The sequence below is a fragment of the Melanostigma gelatinosum genome (assembly GCF_949748355.1).
Source record: "Melanostigma gelatinosum genome assembly, chromosome: 15".
Taxonomy (NCBI): Eukaryota; Metazoa; Chordata; class Actinopteri; order Perciformes; family Zoarcidae; genus Melanostigma; species Melanostigma gelatinosum.
Window position 1 is genome coordinate 9567654 of NC_136648.1, and position 22311 is coordinate 9589964.

General features: G+C 42.1%; 1 protein-coding gene across 2 annotated transcripts in view; it reads right to left on the bottom strand.

Annotated features, from left to right (window-relative positions):
• Positions 1-1517: 1517 nt before the first annotated feature.
• LOC306789196 (guanine nucleotide-binding protein G(olf) subunit alpha) overlaps positions 1518-22311 on the bottom strand; it is a 40819-nt gene continuing 20025 nt past the window's right edge. For both annotated transcript variants that reach the window (XM_079285018.1, XM_079285019.1), the window contains exons 6-12: positions 8774-8828; positions 8602-8675; positions 6085-6143; positions 5785-5905; positions 4856-4986; positions 4700-4767; positions 1518-3855 (exon numbers count right to left, since the gene is read on the bottom strand). In XM_079285018.1, the coding sequence (XP_079141144.1) occupies positions 3709-3855; positions 4700-4767; positions 4856-4986; positions 5785-5905; positions 6085-6143; positions 8602-8675; positions 8774-8828 (655 nt within the window). In that variant the 3' untranslated portion in view covers positions 1518-3708. The remainder of the gene's footprint in view (positions 3856-4699; positions 4768-4855; positions 4987-5784; positions 5906-6084; positions 6144-8601; positions 8676-8773; positions 8829-22311) is intronic.

Below are 22311 nucleotides of genomic sequence, written 5' to 3' on the forward strand. Positions count from 1 at the left end.
GGACACGATGTTATGATTGTAGAAATGAATGTGATTGAAACACAATCATGTCAAATAAAAAAGTTGTAAAAGAAGCACAACATATTGGGGACATCTTCCTCACACAGTTCACATCTGACTCTGCTTCTATTTTGTCAATTTACTTTTTATTTCGGACTGGACAACATGAAGCCGTCTACTGAGAGACGACATTTGTAGACTATCTGGGGTTTTATGACCTGAAAATCTGAAAACTGCAAGTTATGCTGTTTCCCCCATTATACTCGAGGTCAATTCATTTCCAGTGGCGCTCACTGTGACACATATGTGTGTTTTTAAGGTAACATTTTGTAATGTTGCAAGCAATATTTGATTTCAAATGATTTTTGGTACCTTGATTTGTCAGGTGTTTAAATAACAGGATTCTTCTACATCCACAAATTGGGGAAATGCGTGTCACAGTTTCTGGTTGAGCAACTGTCCAAAATAAAAAAGAATATTTACATTTACTAAATTTAAAGTGACATAAAAACAGAATCCTGACATTTGAGAAGCTCAACTAAAAAACAATCGTCACCAAATAATTTTCTGTCAATCAACGAACTGATTTATCAAATAATAGTCTCAGAAAACAACCGTCTAGTTCTCAATACATTTTTTGAATTGTTTTGTGATGTCTCCATATTGTCCACTCCTGATCTTTTTTGCTGCTGTGACAGATTTAATCTCGACAATCAGTCGGCGCGAAGGAACATTTTCTACATTCAGTTTCACTGAAGTGACGTTCCCTGTATCAGGAGGGAAGTAATAAAACGTACAACCGTAACTTTTTCAAAGTATAATCCCTAGTTTAAAAAAATCAGACCAGTCTGCACCAAAGACCCTGAACACCGGAGGTACCAGCACAGCTTGATTACAGCTCCCTGACTCTCCTGTTGGCTTTACTGCACCTGAAACTACATTTTTATCATATAATGTACAAGAAGTACTGGGACTAATCCCCAGCGCACAGCAGCTCGGACCACCTTTAACCTGTGCCGACGTCTAATCGGAGAGAAACTCAAAACACCTGCGAGAGGAGCCTTTAGATCAGAATAACCAAAGTGTATACATCGTGATAGATCAGGACGTGTCAAGAGGCCTTTTTCACCACACTTGTCAGAGCAGGAAAAGCACAGGCAAATATAATAAAACGAAAGATTGAATCCATTTAGCTGCTTCAGTTTCAGGGTCCTGGTGTTGTGCATGCTGGCTCACTGTCACCGCTTTCAGGGAATAAAATGGAGCCAGCTTTAATGTCATTCGTAAAAACCTGTGCTTTCCCTACTCTGACAAGTCTAAATGTCAAAAAGTGAAAAAAGGCCTGTTTATACCAAAACAATTCTGCTAAAACCACAGTAAAGACACTGCGTGTACCCAGCCCTCCTCACCCACATACTACTTCTACTGCGTGTACGACCCCCTCCACTCCACTCCACTGACGCATCCACCAAAACAAAAGAACTCAGTGGAAACAAATCTGGACACCAAGATGGAAATAAAGCAAAGTCCTCTAATGTGCCTCTTTATTTAAAGAAAATAAAAATGTCATTTAATCATCCTCCCAGGCCAAACAAGGTTTTTGCACCTCCAGTCAGTTCACTCTCTTTTGGGGATAGACGTGTACTGTAGCAGAAGAAAAGGCTGATGCTGTTTGTACAAGGAGAAGAGCTTGTCTTGTTGGGTGCTGCTCACACATTCATAGTGCCTGTGCCATTGGGTATGGCTCCAAAGGACCAAAGAATTACTAATATTGCACGCTCTCATTTATTCATCTCCATTCTAAACATGCTTTCCTATGTGTGTATGTATACATATTTACCGTATACATACATATGTACACCTAGGCACACATAATTGAACATGTATAATTGTACATATATATTTATATAGACCTATAAATTTACATGTACATACATTTATAAAATTTTACACACAACGCACACTCGCCCCTCACATACACACATACACACAATGCGTTTGTTTTATGTACACATGCGCACAGGCACGCACATCAGTACAGATCTCAGACACACTTCATATCGAAAAAACGTTGGTTCCTATTAAAACAACACCAGGTTGCAATTTGGACACTTTCAATGGATTTCCAATGTTTGTTTAAAGCTGTGAAATTCAAAAGAAATAAAAAGAAAGAGGAAAAAGAAAACCGAAAAAGAAAAACAAAAGGCATGGCGCTGCAACATCTGGTCTTCACTGCAGGTAAGTGGTTAATTTGCATAATGTATACAGGTTTTTAGGATTTTTTCCCTATTTTTTATTTTTTACTAAACAGCATTTCCTTTTTTTTTTATAAACCAGAAAAAACTAAACTCTACAGAGAAAGTCCCCTACCCGCAGTCTTCCGCTGCTGATAGAGATTGACATCAAGCTGTACAGCGCAGTCGAAAACATACTTACATCTGAGCTCATTTACAGGTACAGCCATAATCAAGGCACAAAGATCTACAAGTAGATTTGTTTTTCTTTCAATTAAGTTGTACAAAATAATATTACATTTTACAGTCTGTACAGGATAATTCAACCTTGCACAGTGTACAAGTTAACAAAAAAAATAAAATAAGAACAATACATTTTTCTCTCCTGTCCCCCACCCTCCCATCGGTATTTCTAAGCTAAAAGGATGGTTTGTGTGGAAAAAGGAGGCCGGTCCGAGTCCGTGGAGGCAGCAGGGCTAAGGTGCAGAGAGCTCAGTCCCTTTTCCTTCATTTAAATCCTTCTTCGTGTCGTTCCTGCCCCACTCCCACTTTAATCTTTCGCTCCGCGTGTCTCTCGGCCGCTCGGTGCACCCTGCAGCTCGGCAAGCTAACATCGTGACAGGGTAATAAATATTGTGATGCTACATTGTGTGTATGCTTCCTCTGGAGAAAAAAAAAAAAAAAAAAAGTTATTAAGGAACCTGATGCAAAGTGCATTTATCTCTTCATCCATTCGGTTCCCCTCCGTCCTCTCCCGTTGCTCTCCGGTGTCGTCCAGTCGTCTCCCACGCGGAGAGAAGAAGCGGCTCAGAGGGGGTGACGGGGCAAAAAAAAGGGGGGGGGGGGGCAAAGGTGATGGTGGCGATGCCAGCTTTAACCGGCAGGTGACACACAAACACACACACACTCGCTCACATGGCATTCCTCCTGCTCTTCATCACACACACACACACTGCCTCTACACTGAGGTCCTGTAGGTGTGATTTTATGTATCCACACCCACCAGTCCAGGTCCAATGACAAAGCCAAAAAAACAACAACAGAAGGACACAAAGGGGCAAAAAAAAGAAGAAAAGGAGGTAGCCCAAGGCTTAGTGGAATGACAAAAAAATCAAGGCATTCAAAAGGAAGGATTAAAAGAAAAAGGAGAAAACAAGAAGCGGCACGCAACAACTTTGTTCCCCAACCTTCCTCTCACAATCGGTGAAATGGGGATGAATCGGTCTCAGAGAGAGAAAAAAAAAAAGAAGTACAAAATGCTAAGAAGTTAAGAAGAGGAAGAGGATTTGACACACTTCAGTAGTACTTCATAGTCCTCGACAGGAGGGGTGGTCAGGGGGTTGTTGAGGGTTTCTCTGGGGGGAGGAGGGGGGGAGGAGTAAGGATGAAGGAGGAGGAGGAAGAGAAGGAAGGGTTCGTCAAGGATGCAGAATGATGGAGAAAAACACAGAAGGCTGACGGAGGCGGTCTCCCATCACAAGAGTTCGTACTGCCGCAGGTGCATTCTCTGGATGATGTCCCGGCAGTCGTTGAACACCCGCCGGATGTTCTCTGTGTCCACGGCGCAGGTGAAGTGGGGGTAGCAGTAATGTCTGCCGTCGCCACTCGCAGTGCTGATCCGCTGAGGAGAAGAGACAGAGGACTTTAAGAGGGAGGAAATATAATAATAATGAAACCCCTTTCTACCTTTAGCTGGTCTCTGAATTCCTTCAATCCTCAGGTGTGCTGCTCTGTATGAAATAAAACCACTTCCTGTCTCTGGAACTTCAACTTCTCTTTGAGTTGTTTTTCCCAACAATGCATATTAAAATACACAATCTTTGAAGTGAAAAATGCCAACCAAACCACATCATTTAAGAAGATTGTTTTCAGGACATCCACTTGGTCTTTATAAAGCTGAGCTGGTGATATTCTGCTGCAGCGGACTAGATACAGTGCACACACAGTATGACTGTTGTGAGGCCGCAATAATCTGAGTTTGTTGCAGTACAAATGATTCTTCAGTATCCAAACGCAGGTACACAGTTCCAGCTGGTCAACCCTTCTACTGTCCCTACTAGTGCGTGAGATAACTGACCTCCAGGGCCAAACAACGGCAGCCCTATATTAGACTAAATTAAGCCAATGTTGGTGATTCAGCTAAATCACTAGGGCCATTATTTTTAAATTATGAAAGAAAAACATGACGACACCGGACAACTCATGAAAGGAAAGAAGGGGGACTTGATTCAATGTCTTAAAAGAGTTTGTTCTTGACCTTACAACATAGGGGGGTCAGTGGCACGGCTAACTTTCGGAGTCTGACGTAACTTTTTTTTATGAATAAAAGCCTGCATTGTATCTGTGTTTATACGCATAACCATCCAACAACGCTGCTTATGTTTATGGCTGATGCTTGTTACAGCTGGACATCCGTTGACTTCATCCCACTTTAAAACAGTCTGAACTTACAGACGTATACTTACAAGAAACTCGTCTCGGATGAAGAACTTAGCTCTCGTCACTCTTGGGTCCTCACCAGGTTCGGGAGTTGCTAAAAGAACCACAGATTGACAGTTTAACATTAACTGACGTGAAGAGGAACTCCATTAGCACGTTGGGTATCTCAGCGGGGCACAAACCTTCATTTGGTATGGTGTAGCGAGCATATTCGGGGAAGTAGTCTTCAATTTTGGATTTTCCAGCTAATACTTTCTCAGCCAGCATGTCCTGCTTGTTCAGGAATAATATGACCGATATAGTGCGTAACCATCTGAAAAACAAGAGAAGACGCATTAAAGAAACGCTGTTGTGTATAAAGAGGGGGGGGGGAACGATGGGATTTGAATGTCAGCTATTACACAGAATATTTAGGTGTTTCTGATTTTTGAAAGTAAAACTTAAAATTAGACCACTGTTATCTAACATTTTCAACTTTCTTGCCACAACATGCTGTATGCCAGAGGTTCTCAACACTGTGTAACTTAAGGACCACTTGTGATTGTTAAAATAAATGCGAGAAAAAAACCATAACACGACAAAAACAGGAGAACAAATATAGTGGCCAATAGATGTGTTGCATGCGTTATGCCACTGTCGGCTGTAATGACCAAAATAAACATCCTGCTCACCCTCACCCATCACTGCCTGACATTATAGATACTAATTCATTGTATTCAGGGTCATATTTTCTCACCGCAGGCTTCAGAGCAGCTACTGGGGTAGCTTGTCTCTCTCTTCACGGTTATCCTCTTAAAACCTGATCGATTTCATGTCACTGCATGCGAGGGAACGTGAGCTTGTCTCCACCTGAAGATGCACCGTGACTGACGCGTGGACATTTAAACGTAAACGTAAACGTTTAAACGTTGACATTATGTTTGAATTACTATAGTTTTTTTGTTGTGAATTCTTGAGAACATTTAGATTTCAAAATAACTAGCGTTGTAAATTGCCCCCTAAAAAAAATATTTTATTAGATAATGTAAGCAAGAAAGGGATAACAGCAGGGAAAGGACCCAACGCGAGAATTCACCACTGGGCTCAAACTTCAAATATGTTTCTGACTCACCTGTTGTTCCAAATACTGCGGAAGAGGTCCAGGGCTTCCCGTAGCCTGTTGGTGTTATTGTCTTCCCTTATTACCATGTTGTAGCTGCTGCTGGCCACCACGAAGATGATAGCAGTGACGTCTAGAAGGAGAGGAGAGGAACTACTATCAGGACAGCTTTGTGACGTCACATGTGCAGAGGGATAACCCAAACAATAAGAGCTGAAGCGGGCAGAAAATACTGCTGTGACAGGAGGTGAATGTGTTGCACAGCGAGGCTATTTGAAGACGATCATAAACAGAAAAGGCTGAAAGTCTCACCGTTAAAGCACTGGATCCATTTTCTCCTTTCATCTCTCTGGCCTCCAACATCAAACATGCTAGAGAGGAGACAAAATACTGGGTCAGACTCACAACAATATATTTGTAAGGATATTTGGAAGTAATCAAAGCTCAATAATGAAAAAGGGGGAAGTCATGTCCCAGGGCTTTTATATCAATCAGTCAGCATGATACAAGTTTATACAAAGGCCCGTTTCAGATGGTAGAATACGTCTGTTGTGTCTGCAACTTTGGAAGTGGGTCATCAACACTTATGAAACATTTACTTTTACTGGTTGCTCTACTGCAAATAATGTCCAAAACTTTCAACTGGCTCAGAGAGCACACCGGTCGACCACAGAGATTTCATTTTAGGTAATGACATCGAGCTCCGCTTCCAGCCGCCGAGCAGGTCGGGGTTCAGCGCTTTGTTCATTATCGTTACGCGGTATGAACTTATGACATCTCAGATTTAACACAAGACCAAGGCGACACCCAAGAGGGCATTCCTGACTGGCATTATTGGTAAACCAGTGATGCAAAAAGGAATCAAATGGTCAAAAGTGAGTCATCTCATCAATGATTTGACAAATTATTTGCACAAACTGGAAACCGACCTGGAGAGCCTCCTTTTCAGGAATGTGACAGAATTTTTAAATACACATCTTTAAAGGTCGCTTTAAAAAAAAAAACCAGACTTAACAGCTTCCTTCCCATCTATATTCTGAAGGGTTTCACAGTGAGGTCTGTTCGTATAGTGTTCACAGCCTGATTAATGGAACTTTTACTGTTGTTGACGGTATTTTCTGATGCTTGGAGTGACACGAAGCGATATTTAAAATTCCCTCTATAAAAACATTTGACTTTAACATGTCAACAAAATGAAACAAGAATTTTGAACCTGGCTTTATCCAATGTTCAGATTTCTGGAAATTCATGCAAATAAGCACAAAATACTGCCTAATTTGCATATTTAGAGATACAATATTTACCCTTTTCACCTGTAGTGACTATCCTTAAATGGGGCAGGAGGAAGCAGTTGCACACCAGCTTCAGGACTTTCTCTTTTTTTTTTCCCAAGAAATCTACTTATTTTGGGAGACTTTCTTGTTTCTGTTTTTGGCTCGATGGCACTGGGATATTTTAGATTTTCTGTGTTTGAGAATGACTTTAATTTTCTCTGATTTACAGTACTAGTGTAATCTTGTACCATAAAAAAAAAGTATGTTTACGTTAGAGATGTGGTTTAAACTGGTACGAAAATACAGATTAGAAGAAGAGCTCAGGCTTCTACGATGGATAGCCTATGATAGACATTTTATCCCGGGTGCTCTCCATCTGAGGTTCAAACAATGGATTTCACATGGAATAACCGCAATATGAGTGTTTGAAGTTTCCAGGAGCTGAAAGACAAACACTCACTAAATAACCAGGACCATTTCAGATATCTGCAATTAAGGGACTTGTTTGACAGAGAAATAAAGCACAAAATGAACTTGGATAAAAATGGAAGAATTAGAACCATAATAGGAGTTTACAACTCAAAGAAGTATCGAATCATATTGACTACATAACATCTGATGGAAAACTGAGGAAATACAACATTTTATGTAAAACTGAAATGGGAACAAGAACTTGGTGTGACTATTACAGCGGATGAATGGTTGAATATTTGGAGGACACAACAGTCTTCAACATCCTCGCCTACTTGGAGAGAACATTGTTGGAAGAATGTAATCAGATTCTTTTTTACTCCCCAAATTACAACAAATGTCTGTCTATTGTCCAGCCATGTTGGAGGAAATGTGGGGCAGTAAATGTAAACCACTCATATATTTTGGGTATGTCCGGAAATTGTACAGTTTTGGGGAAATGTCCATACGGTTGTAGTCCAAATTCTGGGCTATGATATACCCAAGTCATGTATGTTTCTCTACTTATGTAATATGACAGCAGACACTGTGCTAAGAGAAGACGGGTATCTGCTGAACATCTTGCTAGCAGCTTGTAAGAAGGCTATCACGAAGAGATGGCACAAGGCAGAACCACCATCACAAGATGGACGGCTGAAAAGTGTGACTGAAATGTCTGATATGGAACTGTTAACTCGTAGAATTAGAGCTCAAGTGGAGCGATGTCGTGAGAAGTGGGAGAAATGGACGATGTTTACATGTCAACGACAACACAACCTGAATATTTCACAGGAGGTTTTTTTTGTGTGTATGTGTTGTCTGTGGTGAAAAGGCAAAAAAAATAAAGCGTGAAAAAAAAAAAGAGGAAGTCCTTTTTGGGGCGATTACAAATGTATGTAGGCATCCTTTTTCTAAAATCATCTAAATGTATAGAAGTTACTAACAAAGCACTTGGCAAATGAAAAATGAAAGATGATTTGCTCTACATAATGGATGGAGCATGTCTTTGCAATAATAAAGAATTAATGACAACAAATTAAAACGCAAAGGGAAAACATGTTTACATCATGTGTGTTTGATGTCCGAGTATCTGAGCAACACTTACTGAAAGTTCACTTTGTCTACTTGGAACCTCGTCTCGAAAATCCCTGAAGTCAACACTCGGCAGCGTAGCAGGTCCTGTAGAACGTGGAGATGAAGACATATTCGATTCAGTAAAGAACTTAAGACAAACAAGCTTTTGGAAGTGATTTCCAAAGTGTGAATAATGGACTGACCTGGTCTGTTGGTGTGTAGTCGTTCTGTCTTACAGAGTCAATTCTGTCCAGGAAACTGCAACGACAGAAACAGTACAGACTAAGATTTTGCTGCAGGAACATGGAAGTTATTAATATACAACTCAATTCATTTTGGAAAGCCCAAAATCACAAATTTGCCTCAGAGGGCTTTACAATCTGGACACATGCGTCATCGTCTGTCCCGGGACCCTCACATTGGTACAGGAAAAACTCCACCAAAAATCCCAACACAATCTTATCTATTCATTTCAACCTCTCTCTTCAACTGCAATTGTCAAATCTGATCCCATGCCACAACTGTTCATTCATGAAACCTCTTGTGCTGCGTATGCTCAAACTGTCCTTTGGATGTTCATGTGAGCTGCACTGGATGCTGCTAAAGGCGGCCCCCATGTCTGACTGCCTGTAGAGGCTCGGTAGGCCGGTGTTTAGGCAGCTGGTTGCCACAAGAGGGCAGGGCTGCTCAGTCTGGGCTATTTTGGTCTGTCTCTAGCCAGAGTGATTACATAAGGCGGTTATTGTGGAGGTTAGACAGTTTGCTGTTGCCGTCTCTTCACCACTGAGAGAGAATGTGCAGCAGCAGCGGCGGCGGCAGAAGCAGCAGCAGCAGCAGCAGCTGGGCCTCTCTGCAGCACAGCAGGCTCAGGACACCGAGGCCCCTGGATGATCTGGATCACACAATCAAAGGGACTCCAACAATGCTGGTCGAAGGGCCACTATGTATATATATATAAATATATTTATATGTATTTTCACCTATTTTTGTTCAACCTTTATTTAGCCAGGATAATCCCATTGAGATTTTTTAATCTCTTTTCGAAAGGGGTCCCGGCCAAGATGGCAGCATACAAGTTTCACCACATAAAAACCCAGATAAAGAACTTAAGAACAAAACAGCAAAGAGTTCAAAACTAAAATAACCATTAAAAAACTCACGTAAAATGACGGCAGACTTAAAACAAACCAGCAAATTGCATCAATCAAGGTTTTTTCATTCAGTAAATGATCCTTCATGCCGTTTTTAAAATCTTGCACACTTATAAAATAATCTAGTTTTAAGTGTCTATAGCTCACACAAAGATGAAGGTCCAAAAACACAGAACACATCGTTTCTCCACATGATCGGAGGTTACAGCTAGTGAGAAAAGGACATCGATAAGATAAGTGTAATATGGCCTTAAACAGGTAAATGAATCTAGAGCTATGGTACTACACTGCTGTGGGAAAAGCACTACACATGTATTTAAGGTACATTATGACACATAATGCCTCCCCTTCTGTTACCTGAACTGACTTTTACTACAGGACCAGCAGCAGGCCACACTGGAGCTCCAAATTAGCCAGGGCCCAAAGCAAACATTTTGACAATTGTTATATTGTTTTGGCCATTCTTTTTCCATTTTTAAAAACAAAATTCCAAAGGTTTGATGGTTCCAGCGCCGTCAGTTATTTTCGCAATTCAACCCCTAAAAGTAGCACAACCTAACACACAGCGGAGAACGAATGCTCTATTAGAACCAATCTATTAACCATTAGACAACAGAGACAACGCTCATATGCTCCGACAACACTGTTTTCATCACACCGACGTTATTTCTGCCTCACGCAGTGAGGCAGGTTATTTTCTGCCACACAAAAGCAGAAGTAAGGCTATTTCTGAAGGCGCACTAGACTTTCTCACACAGAGTACATGAGTCTACTCTTCCACCAGACATAAAGAAAGGGTAGCATTGAACATGCATCTGCACGAGGAAATGTTATGCAAAAAGATATATTTCTTGTTTTTATTGGCTTGTTGATTTAGTATTCGCAATCTCACTAAAATGACAAATGCACGCTGCGTGTTACCACGGAGTAAAGTGTGTTCTAAAAATTCTGTATTTATTATTTTAGTGCACGTAACATGATGTACGTATTAACCAGATCACGTGTGTGTGTGTGCCAAGTCAGTCTCCCCAGGCTGACCAGAGGTCTGACCCCATAAGAAAAACTCCCACAATTCCCCACACCCGTCTTTAATTTACAAACGGACCTTTGGACACTCGTTACTTTATTTTTATTTCTATAAGACCTTTAACACCTACACCTGAAGCATAAATCCAAGTTTTCTTTTCCCCTCTCAGATTGATTGATGTGAATCATTTTTAATGAGGTCTGAAGGGGTAAAACTTCACATAAACAATATGTATGAGAATGGAGGTTTTCCTTATTTCTCACCCGGCAATTATTTCATTAAACACCCAGTTTAACATGCTTTCTGGTGACTTTAGTGGGCAGTAAGAACTAAATACAGCTGGCATTTAGTTATTCATTCATTCATTGTTTTCTCGATTAATTGTTGAACCTATAAAATGTCAAAAGATAGTGACACATGTCCACCACATTTCCTAAAATCCAAGCTTGCGTCATGAATTTGCTCATTATGGCCGGATTAAACTGACAGATATTCAGTTTATCATCACATAAAACACATAAAACTGGGTAGCTGGAACTAGGACCAAGAAAGAAAACTACACACATGTTGAAATAGTAACACAAATCAACATGCAGAGATGTACGTCGGCATCGTTCAAGAACCACATTTAGCAAATCGCACAATTAATTATATCTACATTTCAATTTGTGCTTCCCTGGAACCAAGGCGAACACATCCAGCAAACCCATTAAAACTGCACCGCATTTGAAAAGACACAATATAGAGTTGAGTATCACAAACACTCGTCTCCCCTGAGCAGACACCGACTGGCATGCAAAAACATCAACAAAACCTCCAAAAACATCCCGCTTTCGCCCCATCGCTGCAACAATGTGGGAGTATTTTTAGTCGGCCTTCCTTACAGAAACATAGCTAGGTTATAATTACTGAGCGCTTTGTGACTGTCATGTGACAGAAGTACTATTGGTAGAGCACCGGAGAGCCAAATATAGTCCTCGTACCCAGGAAGAAAAAAAAAAAGAAAAAAAAAAGAAAAAAAAAAAGAAAAAAAAGGGAAAAAAAAGAAAAGAAAAAAAAGAACGAGGGTCCTGGATTCAGGGAAAAAAAACAAGAGCAAAGATAACTGATTACCGAGTGGTGGTCCAGATAAAGCCGTATCAAAAGGTTTGGGTGCTGTTTTCAGAGGCTACGGATGTTCTGGTCGAGTGCTACAAATAGACGAGCTGGGTTTCAGGTCCAGTGAAATCTGCGGTTTGGTTTCTTCAATTTCCTCCCAGAACGGCTCTCTGCTGGCATCGAGGATCGTTATGTGGTAATTTTGTCAAATTTGTGGATTTGAGCGAGAACAGGCCACCAGTTTGTCTGTGCACAATACATTTATTATTTGTTATGAATTTGTCGCTTTTTCCACTTCAACGTCTGTTCCAAACTATCGAACCACATTAATCCAGCTGTTACTTCACATTCATCTTTTACTTGTCCACGCCAGTTTGTACTTAATTGGCAGGTTGAATAAAAAAGGGAAACTACTGTCTGGACAGCGGGGTTGTCTCTGTATTTAGCCAAAATAGGCCGTACTCGTCCTGCAGGCCAGTCTGTGTTGCTATGTATAGTCTTTGTTGACGACAGTATCACTTGACTTGGCCTGGTCGTTCTGTGGCATTGGACTCATCTTTCCATAAAACACAGACAGAGGTATGAATATAAACACCTCCGGGGGCCTCAGGCCTCGGCCCCCACGTGGTCCGGGGGTCACATGTTGCTGCTCATTGAGCAGAAAAAGGGGGCAGAGGGAAGATGGTAGTGGTACAGCAGCGGTACATCAGTAACAACTTCATTCAAATATTGTAAACAATCTGAATGCATCAAGACAACACAAAACTAGGGCCAGTTGTGGATAAAATGAGGGTGAAAAGTTACAGCAATGCAAAAATAAAGACTGGAAAAAGTCCCCTCCAACAGACCGGCAACCTTCACACCAACCAACAGCTCCCAGCCTCATGTGCTCATTTGATAATTGGGTTGACTTTTTACAAATAGTGGACCATCTTTAATTAGCAGTGCAGAGGATCCGATCAATAGTTTCCATATTTTGAGCGGCTCAGGCCAGCGCTCGGGCCAGCATAATAGACTTTGGTCTCCATCTGACTGGGGAAAACTCACTGCTGGACATGGCAGCAGCCCCACCACGCTGTATTTAAATGTTTTTGTTAATGCCCAAACATATTTCACTACAGCTCATTTCGTATTTTTTAATCCATGACATTCATTTCGAATAAATAGGAAAGCAACCGGAGTATGAGCAGCGATTTCAAACATCGCTGAATGAAAATACAGAAGAGCACCACCTTAAGGAAGTCAAAGTTCCTGACGGTAACTTTGCGCTAAACGGCATCACTGTTTGACAAGCAAATTACCTCCAGGAAGTGCAAAAGCAGAACCATGACAGGAACAACAATGACTGCTCATTATTAAACAGGACACTAAATAAACAGATTTAAAAAGGAACAGGAACAACATTTCAATCATCAACTGATCTACGGCTTTAACTAACAATTACTTTCAACATCCATAAATGGGTGATTCATTTTTAACACTTAGTCTGTAAAATGTAAAACAATTCCGACCGACAGTCCAAAACACAAAGATGTTCGGTTTAAAATGATATGTAACAGATAAGTAGAAAGTCATCACATCACACCACAATGCTTTAACAATGCTTTAATAATGACTGAACTACCAAAATAGTTGCTGATTGATTGTCTGTCAATCAATGAAAAAAAAAACATGTAAGCAATGCTTTGATCATTCCTAAAATGATTTCGAACTGTAATCTAATATGAATACACTTAAGAGAACTTTTCCTTCATCCGTCTCGTCTCACAAAACACACCCAGTAGCCTAACAAACCCGGCTGCACTACACACCACAGGCTGTCAGAAGTGCTGCTGCTGCTGCTGCTGCCACACACACACACACACACACACACACACACACACACACACACACACACACACACACACACACACACACACACACACACACACAAGGTGGAACTGTGCAGGATCCTGGTCACCTGGTGGAAAGATCTGAGCCCCGGGTTCAACTCATCCATCCAAACAGGAACACTGTGCAGTTTGGGAGATGGATCCGAAACTAGACAAATCCATCAACGGCTCAGTGGGTACTTCCTAAATATAGGCGCAAGAACGGAGACACTCCTGAAAGTCATACCAAATCTTGTTTAAACAAAAAGCGCCTGCTTTATCTCAAGGCCGCCCGATTCGCCTTCCAGGGCCGCATCAAGTCATGGTTTTGAAAGGTGTTGTATAAAAATGAGAAATACATTGTAATGCCCTTTTGTCTCTGCTCAACGTCCACATGGACCATTACATTACTCCCTGCTTCAAATAGACTCGGCCTCAGTGGGAACACGGGGGGGGGGGGGGGGGGTCCGGTCTGAACTGTGTCCCAGCTGAGTCCCAGCCACAGTTCTCACAGGGAAATTGACTGATGGGTTTCCCGAAATAATGTTCAGGCCCAACATCGATACGCTATCTGTCAGCTACTGAATTAGTCTGTGCCAAAAATAGAAAACAAAATAAAAATAGACAAATCAGCGAATATCGAGTAGGTTTCAATTCTCTCGCCTGTAAACAACCGCGGCCTCCATGTCAAATTACTTGTTCCGCTTGGAAGTCAGCCGGTGACCCAGTAAAAATGAGCTTTTCCTCTTTTCCCCTAATCAAAAGTCAATAACCATTAATATCAGACAGGGATCGGTGCAGATTGCATAAGCCTGAACCGAGCCGTGGCGATTAGAAACTAACCAAATCCACACACAAGGAATTAATACCTCCATTAAAAAATGTTTAATCTATTTTTCAAATCTTATTCTGAGGTTTTAAACATGGACATTCTGAGCCAGAAGTCGAGTTGTCAAGGCCTGTGTGCTGTTTGTGTAGTTCACAAACTGGCCTCCGGGTGGCATCCTGCTGCACACCGCCTCTCTTCCACACTGACCCTGCCTGCTTTTAGCAGCTGGGTTCCCATGGCAACCCCAGTCGGTCCATACCGCTCCTCTCTCTCCCTCTCCCTCTCTCTCTTCCTAAGCCAGGCCGTACTTGTATCCTTCCATTCCCAGACTCTCCCATACATCAACACAAAGCAGAACCGTCCTCTGTGCTAGCTTTCTACATGGTATGCGTGTGTGTGTGTGTGTGTGTGTGTGTGTGTGTGTGTGTGTGTGTGTGTGTGTGTGTGTGTGTGTGTGTGTGTGTGTCTTTGGTGGGAGTGCACAGCAAATGTAGGCTTATGAAGACAGATTATTTTAGAGTGCCACCGTCTCAAGCACACAACCAAAAACAAGTCACATTTTCAGTCAGGGGGAGGAATGTAACATCTGGTCTTCTGTAGTACGTAAAGAGACAAAGTCTGCGGCAACATGGTGACATGACGCGGCGTCAGTGGTGATAAATTAGACGAGCGGGCTTAAATGAGTTGAGAGCTGAACCGTGGGGATTGATAAGGATGTTACAAGTCACGGAGCAGTCGATGAGAGTCCCATGACACGGGCCCGGTTACAGTAACGCCCGCTGGATTCTTTATGGTCGAGTGGTAACTGTGAACTGTGGTGATGTTGTGACAGCTTCGGAACAGCCTCCATGGAGAAAGCAACACATCCACCCCACATGTTGGTGATTAATGAGATGCTTGTACAGAGTTATTACTTCACCAACGAACAGGTGAGAAAAGTAGTGTCAGACAACCCAACACGGGTAATCTTGGTCAACTTGCTATTTAGTCAAATGTATCCCTATAAAAGTAAAATAAAATCCACTTTCTATCCTTTCACTCCACAACTCTAAAATGTGCTAAAGATAATGTCAAACTATTTAGTTGCGAGTGACGTTCCCTTCAACTCATCTCTACTTTCTGAATATAATGGGCTAGAAGTGGCACACCAAACTTTGTCTGGAGATACAGGTAGTGTGGGTTTCTAATTGTGCATTAGCATCTTTCAAGTCAAAAACACGAGAGATGTGTGTGTTTGAATACACCCTGTGACAACACAGTATGTATGTGCTGCTGGTTTATATGTTTCAATGTCAACAATTGATAGTTTTCAGTAAAGTCAGTATATATAAAAAGAAAATCAAAAAGCACACTGTTTCCATTATTGATCAATCTGTCAATTTCTTACTTATGAGGTCTATAAAGTGTTTAGGACATAGTGAGAAATACCCTTATCGCGTCTGACCAACACATTAAATTCTAAAACTCTAGGCAACGGGACATTTTTGCTTGAGAAATAACTAAAATAAATAAAATGATTTGTTGGTTCCTGAAATAGTTGCAGATTAATTTTCCGTTGATGGACTAATCTGTTTGTTTTAGCTCCAGCAGACACAGCAAGACAAATTAGCAAGTACCACAAAGGAACATGTAAGTACATTACACCTTTGTTTAACCTGGAGCTGAAAAACACAATAGGTGGGGACTGGAATTACATTTCTAAATAAATATTGTTCCAGAGTACAGTATCACTCTGAAGAACCACAACCGCAAGAGGAACCGGACGTTCCCCTGACGTAACGTATTGTTTTGTCAGGACACTTTAAGATGGGCTCCTTATCTATCTGGTCAGTACAGAAAAGCTGCAGAATCTCAGGTTAACAATGCCCACAACAATAAATCATCCAACCAAACTGCCCAACCATGGCTTGTTCTAGAGCCAAATGTTTACTTAAGTTAGCCTCCAAGCTACCACCTTCAGCCCGGCCCGATGACACAGCCAACAGCTAGAGCCGTCTTGGCAAACAAACCGCCATGACAGAAAAATATAAAAGGTTTCTATAAATAGCTCTGTGCCCCCCTTTGACCACATTCCACCGGCGGTGAAAGTTGAAGCTTGTTTAACTAGCAGCCAAGGTGGAGGGAGACCTTTTGCCTGGGTGTGGCTGGACACGGCTAGCTGCTAGCCTCACTGCTAGCCAAGCCTGCAGGCTACACAACCTTAGCTACAGCACACAACCAGGCCAAGCAGGCGCTGAGGGTTTGAAAAACTCCCCCATGTGATACAAAAATATGCTAATGTCGATGCTAAACACACATTGTCATGTGGTTTTTGGTGGATTTTGCACGGCTCCAAGTATGCTGCTGCTGCTCACTGTGATAGGCCGACTCGGCAGCAACCGGGAGAGAGTGTGGAGCTGGGAGCCCCTGTCATGATTAGACAGCAAAATGTCTCCTTGCGTGTCAAACCCTGCTTTGATCAATTCAGCCCCCCCACTCCACTCGGTCTCTAGCAGTGGCAGAAATGGTTGAGCTGTGTGTGTGTGTGTGGAGTGGGGGGGGGGGGGGGGGGGGGAGACAGAGCAAGCAGGAAAGCATATGGGTGCATTCATACAATGGCAATGATTTGTTTTATGTCAGGGCATTAGGAGGAGAGCAGGTATGGCCAGGCGGTGTGTAGTCGCTCACACACACACAAAACCAACACAGAGGCGTTTTGTGTCTCACCTTCTGCTACTGACCTTCCCTTTGTTTACAGCGCAGTGCCGGGATACTCCCTTTGATTCGGCTGCGCACACGTGACCCTCCGCCAGTTTCTGCTCTGCAGTGCTGCTGCTAAAAATAGCCTCAGCTTGCCCTGGCTCCACAGCTAGTTTACATAAGCTCTAAGGGGGGTGGGGGGTGGGGAGGGAGCGACAGAGGGGGGGGGGGGAGCCTCAGTGTAGAGTGAGAGAGAGGGAGAGAGAGAGGAGGAAGAGAAGGGGGGGGGGGGTCTATGGACGACCATTCCACAATCTCTGAGCAGGGAACCTGCAGCGCCACTGCTGTCCTCCAGCAGTCTGTGCCTTTACACTCCTGGTCAACAGCAGGGTGTGTGTGTGTCTGTTGTGTGTGTGTGGAAGAGAGAGAAAGGTATGCGTTTGTGTGTGTGTACTGTACGTGTGTGCGTGTGTGTAGTCGGCACACAGCAACAGACTCGTAGATATCCGCCATTCACCAGCCTCGCGCTGTGTCTCTGTCTGTCCTTTAAAATGGACGCACATTTTAACCCAAAAATAAAATTCTATTTATAGACACAATTCCCCTTCTTTAAGTGGAACATAAATTCACATTTCTCTCTGCGGCGCTGTTCATATTAAACATTCAGAGACAAAACTAACAATTAACAAGAGCCTACAAACAATCTAAACATGACACAATTCTGCTCAGTTGAAATGTAAAGTGAGATACTCAACAGGAAAAAAAGGCAATTGTGTTGACTCATTGGAGTTTTTGTGTATCGATTTAGATTTCAAACATGCGATTCAAATGGTGTATTGTATTTTGAATGGAGCAGTGCCTGCTTTCAAATGTGATCCTAAATACAGGCGGTCGGAGCCTCTGTTCTCTGAAACTACATAAAAACACACTGGCCGTGGAGCTAATCTTGTGACATGTAGCATGCTATGCTGGGCAGCTTTAGGCTCTCTCTCAACTATTTCAAAATGCCCAGGCAGGCTGAAAGCCTTCCAAAATAAAATAAAAACATCTACAACTTCAATCGACATCCGGGGCACTTTAAAACACTAACTTACGGACAGAAAGAGCCATTAACAATTAAAGTTACACTAAATCTCAGGCCCTACTGACACACTTGAATATGTTAAATGTTGGATTTACACACACATTTTAAGGGAAAGCTTCATATAGGAAACAACACGTGTTCTGCAACATCCTCTCTGCTGTTGCTTTTCTGGCCTCAAGAGAGGACTGAATAGATGGACTGAGAGAGCAAGAGGGAAAGTGGGTGAGACAGAGAGAGCAAGAGAGAGCGGGAAAGTGGGAGAGAGATAAAGAGAGAGAGACAGAGCGAGAGAGAGTCCCACAGGGGGCTCTAACAACCTTAAGGACAGTGGTTTGTGTAGATGGAGTCCCACTGAGCTTCCAGTAGATTGGATTCTACAGTTCAGCTCTAAACCACTCCTCTCTTTTCCTCAGAAGTCATGCACACAAACACACTCAGAGATATATTCAAACACACACTTCCATAGTGCCCTCTTTGATTATTCCTCAGTCAGCTGACAGCAGTGTCATCTGAGTTTAGCGAGCGACAAAGGTTTTTGTTATTCTGGATTAAGCCGTTTTATCAAACTTTTTATCAACATTTTTTGTATGATTGGTGTAGTTATAATAATGTGCTGTAGTAAACTTGTTAACAGGCAACAAAAAAGAAAAACAATTTACTCGGAAAAAAAAGAACTAAACTGAACTGAAACAATTTAGGCTCCATTTACATTTTGATTTTTGTAGCTCTGTCTGACTTTTTGGAGCAAGTTCTCTGAGCTGTGACATCATCCATGTTTGTTTTAGTACCAAAACTGTTGATATTTAATCCAAAACCACGAATTGAATTGAATTGAATTGTTTTTGTGTTTTTGTTCTTTGAGCTTCTGTTGAGCTCATACCTCTCACATGTCTTCCTCTGCTCCAGACCACCACTGTCTCTCGGTTTAGTTTAGTTCCGTGGAGTCTTCTGATTGTCTAACACACTCTCCACATCAACTTTTTTTTAGATGCAAAAATTCAAACTGTGACTTCAGATTTCATCCTCAAACCATGCAAGCATTAAACAATACAGTGCATGAAGTTTAACGCAATATCAAATATGTTAAAAATAACCTGATCACCAATCTGAAGCAAGTAATTACATAGAAACCAGACATGTTAGAAGAGCCCAAACCCAGTCACTATAACCTCATCTGCTGGTATTATTCTGTGAAACATCAAAGCAGCTAAAACATGAAGAAATTAAGCAACTTATTGGTGACAGGAAAAGGCAGCAGTGACATGAAGCCTGTGTATAAATATCTCTCTCTCGGGCTTTTCTGTGAACAGAAGAGGCTCCTTATTGAGGAGATCCACTGTTTGCAAAGCGTAGCCCCTCTGTTTCTGTCGGCCCTTCAGGGGCCGGAGCTGGCTGACAATGCCGGCCATTCTTAGCACTTTACTGCCCCAGATGACTCTGTCAGTGGCCCCCCGGCTGGTGACAGAGTCCCGTGACCAGCACTACATCCCAACGCCAACTCCAACGGCAGCCAAGAACCAGACCCAGCCTTGGATATCCACAGTCCCATCTCCGGGACCCCTGGAGACCTGTACAAGTCTCAGCCATACTTCTCCATCCTGGACCAACTGCACCACATAACACCCGGACTCATGATGATCCGTGTCTAGTTTAACACATGTGATGCATGAGTTCCTATTTGCAATTATTTTTTACTTTAAGAGCAGCAGATGACGGGTTTGGAAGGTTTTGTAAATACTGGTTTAATTTATTTAATAAAAACATTGTGTAAGACTATTATTTTTCAGGTAATAGACCTTCTGTATTACAGAGCTGCAACAATCAGTTGATTAATCGATTACTCAATACACAGAAAAGTAATAATGATTTGATAATGAATTAATTGTTTCAGTCCTTTTTTAAACATCAACTCCAAGCACTGGTTCTGAACTCAATTCCAGCTTCTGCACTGAAGAGATGATAATATTCTGTTTATTACTATAAAAATGATACCTTTAGGTTTTGTCCTGTCGGTCAGGCAAAAAAGAAGACATTTAAAGATGTGGCCTTGAGAAAGCGTTTATACACTAAAAGATAAATCGAACAGATTCATCGACAATGATTCAAATCTTTTCAAAGTGTGTGATGATGACCCACCCCCTGAAAAGGCCACCCCCCCCCCCATTATATGTAATCCTCGATAGGATCAATGGCTGAAACGAGAACAATCTGATATCTGTCTCAGTATGAAGGCGAGTCAGGGTCAAGTCTCTCTTTCCTGTATGTTTTTAACCAATGTGTGCATTTACTGGTGTGATAACCACAAACTCCAGATGGGATCGTGGGGATTAACGACTGCAGAAGGATGATGATTTGGACATATAAAAGTATGTGTTTTACAGTCGGGCTGCAACCACTACTTATTTCTATAATCAGCTAATCTGCCACTTATTTTGATGATTAATTTATGAATAGTCTCATCTATTAAATACCAGCAAATAGTAAACACTAAAGCCCAAGGTGACATCTTCAAATAGTTCCTTTTGTCCGACCAGCGGTCCAAAACTTAAAGAATTTCCGTGTACCATCACATAAGACATTGAAAAGGATCAAATCTTAAAGACATAAATACTTACAATAAGAAGCAGTAGTAAGTAGTTTGAGATTATTTTTTTGTCGATCGACTAATAATTGTTTCAGCTCTAATGTTATCAGGCTATACAGCAGCGTATCCACATTGATCAATAGCTGTTCTCATTGAACTTTTCTTTCCTGCATCACTTATTTCATACAGCAAAACACTGAAAGCATACTGGTGAACTACAATGACCGCAATGCATTGCACCGTAGACAAAAAGCAAAGTGGTCTTTTGACTCAAAATGGTCAAAGGGAGGCTATGGTCGGCCACTCGATACATTTTGGAGGCACACCCTTTTAGATCACAAAAGAAATATGAATTAAAAATCCACTCGGCGGCGTGGAAAGCCATCACGCTGCTGTACCTAACCCAGCATCAGCGCCATCTCTGTCCCAGGCCTCATTCTCACTGCAGGAATAAATCCCTGCTGTGTTGCTCAGCTGTTTCATAGCCTCATTTCTTCAGTCACACTCTCAAGACTCCAGCTCCGTCCAGGGTAGCTCTCCTCTGGCTTCACAGCCACTGAGCACACAAACACATGGTGAGCTCCACAACAGCCCAGACAGCATCTAACACTGGATAACAAACATCCACCACAGCAATAAATACCTCTGTGTATCAATTATGTCACAAATTGTGTCATATTTGCAAAAGGATTGCAACAAACACAGGGGGGAGCAGGAGGCCTGGGAGTTCAGATTTGCGTGTGAAAAAGTGTTTGATTTTGCCGTCACATCCAAGGCATTGCAACGGAACCAGCCGGCCGCAGCTGAAAATAGCTCATAATCAATCAACTGGCAGACACATATCTGTGCTCTTAAAAAGTATAAATGTGCAATGCAGAGGGCGGATCAATGGGTGACAGGACTCCACAAGCATCGATATGGACATGCTCTTTGGCATAACAAGCGCTCGCCATCGGCCCATACTTATTTCCTGTGCCTCTGTCCAATGGGCCGTCCGCAGATAGGCCTGCTGGAAAAATATCTGCCAGTGTAGCAAGGTCTGTGAAGGACAACACAGATGAGATGGCAGAGGTATATAATCTGCCTTTTTAAAATCTAAGCACCACATATCTGATTGTTTCTTCTGCTGTGATCTTAGTTTGGTGGTTTTACAACAATGTTCGACTGTTAACGTGTAAAGTTGCAGCCTGCAAATCAGTTTCTCCCACAAACTGCCCCATGTTGGCCAACTTCCTCTCTAATATACACCGAGTGATCGAAAGCACTCTTATCACGCTCGTGATCCAAGACGTAACTACTGTGGAAGTTAACAAGAAATGTAATACGAGAGCAGGTGTAGAGAACAATAGTCGAAGAGAAAATGAAAGCTTCCTGGACTGACAGGAGATTCTCAGAGCGGGTTGGGTGGGTGCTAAGCT